Source organism: Pelecanus crispus, chromosome 1, assembly GCF_030463565.1.
Source record: "Pelecanus crispus isolate bPelCri1 chromosome 1, bPelCri1.pri, whole genome shotgun sequence".
In the NCBI taxonomy this organism is placed as follows: Eukaryota; Metazoa; Chordata; class Aves; order Pelecaniformes; family Pelecanidae; genus Pelecanus; species Pelecanus crispus.
This window is the reverse complement of record NC_134643.1, coordinates 16,042,389-16,050,876: the sequence shown is the minus strand read 5'-3', so window position 1 is coordinate 16,050,876 and position 8,488 is coordinate 16,042,389. Positions and strand designations below refer to the sequence as shown.

The 8,488-nt window shown below is 45.1% G+C and overlaps 1 protein-coding gene across 1 annotated transcript; it reads left to right on the top strand.

The window, feature by feature from the left end:
* The first annotated feature begins 3,377 nt into the window (after positions 1-3,377).
* On the top strand, positions 3,378-7,744 carry SYPL1 (synaptophysin like 1). Its single transcript, XM_009480265.1, has 5 exons — positions 3,378-3,446; positions 4,193-4,311; positions 5,497-5,701; positions 6,572-6,760; positions 7,613-7,744. Exons 1-5 carry the CDS (start codon positions 3,378-3,380, stop codon positions 7,742-7,744), a joined length of 714 nt encoding a protein of 237 aa, XP_009478540.1.
* Positions 7,745-8,488: the final 744 nt, after the last annotated feature.

The following is an 8,488-nucleotide window of genomic DNA, read 5'->3' as shown; positions in this document are numbered from 1 at the left end:
TCTCACATGTATTCCCCAGCCTGGAAGCTTCCTCATGTATTCCCACCCTTGGCTGGACTCCCACAACTTATTCACAGTAGTAATATCTGTCACAGAGCAAACTCAGCCAAGGTTGCCCCCAGCCTCCATATCCCTGACCAGTCCTTCCTTATCTGTCAGTATCAAGTCCATAGAGCACCTCACCTTGTCAGCTCTTTCATCCATGTGTAAGTGAGCAATTACCACTGCACTCCAGAAACCTCCTGGATTGCTTGTGCCCTGCTGCGTTGCCCATCCAGGAGGTGCTTAAAGTTCCCATTGAGCACCAGGGCTGCCTTCTGGTTATCTGAAGATCTCCTCTACTTCTTCCTGATTAGGTGCCTTGTAGTACACAGCTACAGTAGCATCACCCATGTTGTTCTGCTCTCTAATCCTAGCCCATAAATTCTCAGCTGGCTCACCATCCATCCTAAGGCAGAGCTTCATGCTTTCCTTCTGCTTTCTCACATAAAGGGCACCTCACCACTCTGGTTTGTCCTTCTTAAGGAGCCTATATCCACCCATAGCAGCACTCCAGTCACATGAGCTATCCCACACTGTCTCCATGATCCAAATGAGATTGTAGCCCTGCAACTACACACAGACCTGCAATTCCTCCTGTTTGTTCCCATGCTGTGTGTGTTACTATACAGGCACTTTAGACAGGTGCTCTCTCATGATGACTTCCCAGAAAAGGTATGAGAGCTTCCCTCATAATACTGTTCTGTAGGCGCTTCCTTATATGCATACACATACTTGGGGTGGGGAGAAGCTTCTGCCCTGTTTTCTTGTTTTCAAAGTCTCCTTGAAATCATGTCATCCCATGCCCTTTGCTTACCAAACCAGACCACCACTTCCTCACTGAACATGGGTCATCATCTCTTCCCCTGATGCCCAATCAATCACTCTTTAAAGCTCTCCTCAGCAGATTGGCCAGCCTGTTGGAAAAGATGTTTTTGCCCTACTTGGTCAGGTGGATCCCATCTTTTCTTAGTAGTCCTGAGTCCTCAGAGAGGGTTCCATGGTTGTAAAAGCTGAATCCCCTTTGTCGACACCAGCTGTGCAAAAAATTGTTGACCTGCAGTATCTTTTCACTTCTCAAGACCTTCTTCCTCACTGGGAAAATTGAGGAGAAAACGACCTGGGCCCCCAAGATGTTGACCACCACCCCAGAACAATGTAATAGTCATGCCTGAAATGCTCCAGGTCTCCCCCGGCAGTATTGTTGGTGCCCATGTGGAAGAGCAGCAGTGATTAATAGTTTGAAGCTTGTCTCTCCACAACAACCTGGATCCAAGTCCCTGGTGAGCAGCAAACCTCCCTAGACAGCCAGTCAGGTCAGGACGTAAGGGCGTCCATCCCATGCAGGAGGAAGTTTCCCTCTGCTGTCGGTCACCTCTTCCTCCTGGTGCTGCTGTGTAGCTCAGGCTTAGCTGGCATAAAGGCTTCACTGGAGAAAGCTCCCAACCCCTTGTCTGCTACCAGGGTACTGACTGTTGTGTAGCTGCAGATCTGCAGCTGCAGCCATCCTCCTGGTGCCAGGAGTCACAAGCTTCCAGCCTTCACCGTCACAGGAGTCTCCATTTCCTAACTCAATGAGCACAAACTCTGCCTGCCCCTCCTACAGGAACGCAGTGGATTCAGCCTCCCGAAGCTGCAGAGTCTCAGAGAAGGTCCAGTTGATCCCTTTCTCATCACCTCTGATGCTGTATAGGCTACTGACCGCCTCCCACAGCTCCTGGTGACACACACCTTCCACCTATGCACACCTCCTGCAGGCAAGGAGCCTGTATCTCCCAGCCCCAGGCACCCCTCCCCAGCCCCAGGACTGGAGAGCTGAACCACCCCTCAGCAGCTCAGTCTGAGCCAAGGCCTCTGAGGCACCAGGGACAGCTGATCCAGGCAGTGCTGAGGACCATGACACGCAGCACGCCGCCACCACCACAGCTGAGCATGCGTATCCTGCTCTGCGAAGGCTGCTGGCCCCCTTCCACACAAACTGCTGCACCCGCTAACTATACCCAGGGGCTGCTCTCCAACCCACCTCTTCCATTGGCAGCCCCTCAGCACCTGCTGCAAGGCTGCCTGGCAGCCATAACAGGGCTCAGCTGGGACAAAACCTCCCAGCACCCTTGGGCCAGGAGCAGCTCACAGAGCTTGCTAGAAGCCGCTAGATCAGTTAGATCTTGCTAGAAGCAGCCACAGCCTCCCATAGCTATCCCTTCCCAAGAGCATCACCAGCACCAGACACCAGAGGGCTCCCAGGAGTCCCCCAGCAATCCCAGAAGAAGCTTCTAGAAGATCTTGCAGCAGAGTCAGGAAACTGCTGCGGCGGGTGCTGTGTCCATTGGCCGCCTCGGTCAGCCGTGCTCTCCGGTCAGGGAGTGGGGCAGAGGGCAGCCCCTCTCACAGGCCTCAAATCTTCTTCAGCATGAGTTTTAGCTCTTCGGTTTCACTGCAGATTAACGTAGCAACAATAGAGCACAATCACAAAAACGATTTAAAGCGTAAAAAATCAAATGTAGTTGATGAGATTTCGGCAAGCTTCCATTGCACATGAATTGTCAAGAGCCTCTGCCTTGTTTGCTAATAAGATCCCTAAGCCCCAAACGAAGGTATGGCACAGACGATCCGCCGAAGCGCGCTGTCCTCTGCCTGCCGCCTGCCGTCCCTCCCGCGAGGCTTGGCCACGAGGACACACAGCCCTGACGGCTTTCGCTGCGATAGCACCTTCTAGCTTCAGCCACCCACAGCCCCTTCAGCCTCCTGAGGAGGAGGCAGGAAGGAAGGAAGGAAGGAAGGGAGGAAAGGAGGGAGGAAGGGAAGGGGGAAAGAAGGGAAGGGGGAAAGGAAGAAGGAAGTCACTGCGGCCTCGCCCCACAAAACAGCCGAGGCTGTTCCTTCCTGTGCCAGCTACTGCGCCGTTTCCCCAGCCCACAGCAAGGCCCTCCATGGCAGTGGCACCCACCCCACACAGCTGGGCTCTCCCCTCCCGCTGGGGCCAGCCTCCCCTGGCCTCTGATTTGGGGCTGAAGGGCCTCAGTGTGAGGTAACCGTGGGTGGCAGCAGCCTAGGTGTGAGGTAATAGGGAGTGGGACCAGCCCCAGTGTGAGGTAAGTGGGTGTGGCAGGGGTGTGGCAGGGAGGAGCGCAGGGGCTGGCCCTATAGGGAGGTGCCTGTGCCTGCACTGGGTTGCAGCTGGGGGCTGGTCCTGGTCCTGGTCCTGGTCCTGGTCCTGGTCCTGGTCCTGGTCCTGGTCCTGGTCCTGGTCCTGGTCCTGGTCCTGGTCCTGGTCCTGGTCCTGGTCCTGGTCCTGGTCCTGGTCCTGGTCTTTGCTGGCTGCTCTGGTGTCTCCTGGGATGGCTGGCTTGAGGGTGGACTTTGGCTTGCTCTTGGAGCCTCTGGGCTTCATTAAGGTCCTTGAGTGGGTGAGTGGGGCTGGGGAGGCACAGGGGAAGCCTCTTTCTCCTTGGGGGGCTGTTTCTTCTCCTTTCCCAGGCCTGGTTTTGCCCCTGTGTCTTAGCTGGGTAGGCCTGAAGAGGTACGTGGTATGGGCTGCCTGCTCCCTGCCTTGCGTTGCTGGTGGTGGATGTTTGACGCAAGGCTGCTCTTCAGCTAAACCTTCTGAGTAGGAGGGAAGAAAACAGTTCTGCAGATACACAAAATCTGTGTGTTAATTGCAAGTTTGGCATAGTGACTTGTGCTGCTGTGTGTTGTGTCTTCTGATTATTAGGGCTTTGCTAGTGAACAAGGGGAAAACAAGAGCTACTTAGTCAAGCTAATGTGCTTGACTTTGAGCATGTACCTTCTAGCTACTCTAATCTACAGTTGTGGATGTCTGAGACTCCTAAAAATATTTCCCTTACCAACTGCAAGAGGTACTGTGCTGGCTTTTAGCATTAAAAAAAAAAAAAACCAACCAACTTTTGCTGTAGAACTAAGAAAAACATAAACAAAAAGAACTTTTAAATGGGCTTTTGTTAGTGGTGTTGCTCATGGTTTTGGATTATAGAAACTCAACACTTTCATTACCTCTCAACATCACTTCATACTTTACCATTGCTAACTTTGTACCTATTTCTTGCCTTTGTTAGCTGTTTCAGCTAAATGTTGAGTTTATTTCCTTTGAGCTCTAGTGGTGTGCACTAATATGTCTATGTATCAATTCCTACAGATTTTTTCCATCTTTGCTTTTGCCACATGTGGAGGCTTTCAAGGTGAAACTACCCTTCTAGTTTCCTGCAAAGGTGTGATAAACAAAACAGTTACAGCTGCTTTTGCTTATCCATTCAGGTGAGTATTAGCTCTTTGGTTGTCACTCATATGCTAATTATTTATTATTCACTTTTTTCCCCATCTGTCTCCCTATGAATATGTACTTACTGTATATATCTGAATAAACATGTGAAACCTCTGGCTTGCTCTGTAGTAGCAATAAATAAATATTTAGTTGTAATTGTTCAAAGCATTGTGGTTGTCAGTGCCCTATAGAAAGAAGTAGGTGGAAATGGCAATAGGCTATATTACTGGTTTGTATCACTCTACCTTAAGCTCTAGTCTAGCAGTGCATGAATGGTACAGAAGGTAATTAATAAGCAAAACAACACAATTAACTTTAACAGCCTATTTCTTCATCAATTTGTAGTTGCTTTGGAGGCCCAGACAAGATTACTTTGGATGTACCATTATCATATTTTTGTTTAAAGACTGAATGGAAAATACTTACTTTTCAGTTTATTCCACTGTGATTGTGGTTAGGGTGTTGGGTACATAAAAACTAAATACTCCACTGTTGTTGTAGTGCTCTTGCAGAGACAAGCTCCTTTCCTGGAGCATGAGGAGAAAGGCTTCTTCTTTGTTCTCACAGCTGCACAGTTACAACAAGCAAAGTGTAGGTGTTCCATATCTGTTCAGTAAGCATAGGTGTAAGTTTAGAAATGGATTCAGTGGCCAGCTAATAAAAACTACTACGTAAGTATGGAATTTGGTCACAAAACCCAGCACTGTAACAGCACTTGGAGGGGAGAGTGGGAATCTGAAATGATGCTGTGCTGGTCACTGAGTCGTCACCGCTAGTCGCACAGGTTTTATTGAACTTCCTGTGTGTGCATTTTCTTGTAACTGCAATGCAACTTGGTGCCTTTTAAGTCCTGAACCCCTTGTTTAACTGCCAGTCTCTAAAATAATGTTGTTAAGTCTGCTTCCAAATTGGGGTTTCTTTCTTCAGTTGCTCTAAAGATAAGATTAAGATTCTTTTCCTGAAGTTGTTATTGCATATCTCACTGTAGGATGGGGAACAATCTTAAGATATCTTGACAAATCTTTGTCTTGTATAACTGATACATTATACAAATATAAATTTTCTTTTAGAGTAAACTTACACAACTAGAATGCTGAAGCACTGTTGTCGTGAAGCATGACTACGAAGCTTCCACTGTATAGCAAACTCTAACTACATGAAGGATATAATCTTTGCAGGTTGAATAATGTCGTATTTAGTGCACCAGACCCAAAACGCTGTGGTGGTACTTGGACTGATGTCTATCTTGTGGGCAACTTCTCCTCTTCTGCACAGTTCTTTGTTACACTTGCAGTGTTGGCATTCCTCTACTGCATTGCTGCCCTTGTGGTATATATTGGATATAAGCATGTATATCTGCAAAATAGCAAGTTTCCACTAACTGTAAGTAATATTAAGATATTGTAATGTTTTGCCTTTGAAATCACAGAGATGAGAAATACTGCTAATACAAGAATATCTGAATAACTTATGAATATTCAGTAGTCCCAGAAGTTAGATGAAGTGTGAACACAAGTGTCTCAGACTAGTCACTATAGCACTCGAGCAGAAAAGGGACCTAAAGCCCTTGAACATGCATGGCATCATACCTTCTGCAGTTATTGAAGCAGAGTGGAATGAAGTTCTAACTTCTTGAGTGAACAGTGTCTTCACCACAACTTTTCTTTTGTATCATGTATTCGAATGTACAGTCATTCCATAGGTGGAACCTCCTCTGTTAGTCTCTGTGATTTTTCTCTGTGTAGAGCACCTGCTCTGCAGATGCATTTGGCAGGCAAATAGTTATGTTGTGAATTTTAGTCACCTTAAATACCAAGGCCCTGATCCTCAGAACGAAAAATTTCAGAGCGTGCCCAGAAACAGACTTAGTGACCTTTCAAGCCAAATTTAAACATACCAGCCATCTGGATTTAAATCCTCTGCCCTTTCTCCCCTGTCACCCCCACTTTACTAAACTTTGGCTTTAATTTTCATAACATAAGTGCTAGTCATCTGATTTTAGAAACTAATTTCTTACAAAGGATAAGATTGCTTATGCTTGATAGATGTAAAAGGCATACAGTTTTGTAGCTGATTATCAACACAATATAACTTGTGTTGTAATTACAACATTGTTAATGGCTAAATTTGCTTGTGATCATTAGCACTGATGCAGTTATTTTGGTGATATAATTGATACTGTCTCTGCCTTGCTCTATTATGTACATTCACGCAAATTTTCTTAAGCTAATAATGAGTACTTCTCTTCTGTAGGACTTGGCTATCACTGTCATAACAGCCTTTCTGTGGCTGGTCAGTACTTTTGCTTGGGCAAAGGCACTTGCTGACATCAAAATGTCCACAGGGGCAAGCCTTATTCCACGAATTGAATCTTGCAAAGCACCAGGAACAACTTGTCGTTTTGCTTCTGTGACCAGCATGGGAACTCTGAATGTGTCTGTGGTATGTATGCCTTCTGCCATATGGGTACAATAAATGTATTAGAAAATAGCCAATGGCACCTGAGAGCCCTGTTCTACTGATTGCATGTGTTGCTTTATGTGTTAAGATTGTTTTATGGGTTATCAGTCATTTGGGCCCATTAATACTGTGGTAAAACACCAATTTTTTTTTTCTTTAGAAGGAAACTTCTTTCTTCAAAGAAATTAAGAGAAACAACTTGTAGGATCTGTCTCTAGAGCTGTTAGATACAGCATTTCCAGACACATTTGAGTCTATATTATTTCTGTCTATAGCCAAGAGCACCTGAAAATATGTTACTGAGCCACCCAAGTGGTTTGTTTGACTAAGTAAGGAGGAAACACTATGCTTCCTGCTCTGTCTTTTGGTGCTGAACCTAGCTTTTTAATCAACTGTGAGCATTTTTACACATCAAATAGAGGTTCCTTGTAATACAATGATATAAAGCTCATGTTCATAGAAAGAACTCTTCACAGCAGGGCACATGAGGCTTATTGTATGATCTTCCTAGTGAATCCTGCTTTTCAAAACTCTGGCTGTTGTTCATTGTCCCGGTATTAATTAATCATGTGCTCTGGATGTGCATATGCAGAGGTGCTGAGTGACTGAAAAGAATTTGTCTAATTCCATGCAAAGGATAAAGTTGACTATGATTTCTAAAGAAGTCTGTTCAAATAGCTCGTAATAATCTAAAGCATGTGGAAATGTCTTGTCCAAATCAAAGGGGTGCCAAAGAGAGCAGTTGTTTCTGGTTTGCCTTCAAGTCATATTCTGGCTTTAAAAAAAAAAAAACCAAAACCCAACTTAGTCTCACCTTTTTTTCTTAACCTACAGGTGTTTGGTTTGCTTAATATGGTTTTATGGGGAGGAAATATTTGGTTTGTATACAAGGACACCAACCTGCACAACCAATCAAACAGAATTTCTCCAAGTCCAGGAATATATCCAGCTCAAAGAGGAGCATAAAAACAAGGTGATACTTTGAAGTGCTTCCACTTTTACATCATACTGCCAAGAGCATGGAGCTGTTAGGATTTATTTCAATAATAACTGATAATACTTCATACAAACTTCTGTTTTGTACTATGGCTTGACATAAGGTCTTGGATACTCCAACTGAAGTGTTTAATTATCTTGAAATATGTTATGCCTTTTGAAGTTGTGCAGCTTTTTATTACAGTTTTTGGAGAGCAAAACGTTGAGGCTATCTGGATGCTGACCCTTTCAGGTTCTTAAATTAGCCTTGTAGGAGGGATCAGTGAGAAGCAACTGCATTTGGGTTATTACTGCAACTTCTTTAGTTCTAACAAGCCTTGGCTGAAAAATTAAATGTAAATGCAACTAGCGCATGTGAAAATGCAGTTCAGCTGCTTCCTATCACTGATACCTTGCAAAAGCCATCTGAGTGTAACTTGCAGCTCTGTCAGAGTTGTAGCCATCACATATAGGTTTCCAGATATTCTGTTTGGATTACTGTATCAAATCTGCTGACAGGCCTGTCTGGAAGGACATTACTTCTGTGTTTAGTATGTTGTTAGTATTTAATGGCTTGGGACAACCTCTGAACAAGAAAATAGCTTATAGTTTCACTATAAAATCATCTGACAAAGATGAGAGTGTGTATATGTATGCAATAAATGACTTAAGCACTTGGGGGGGGGAAGTAAATTATGGCCCAAAACTCTTACAAATACTGTAGAAATCAAAGCT

Coding starts and splice junctions, on each gene's coding strand:
- SYPL1 (XM_009480265.1), top strand. CDS start 3,378: ATGGCTGGCTTGAGGGTGGACTTTGGCTTGCTCTTGGAGCCTCTGGGC. Junction 5,702..6,571: donor ATAGCAAGTTTCCACTAACT/GTAAGTAATATT, acceptor TCTCTTCTGTAG/GACTTGGCTATCACTGTCAT. Junction 6,761..7,612: donor GAACTCTGAATGTGTCTGTG/GTATGTATGCCT, acceptor CTTAACCTACAG/GTGTTTGGTTTGCTTAATAT.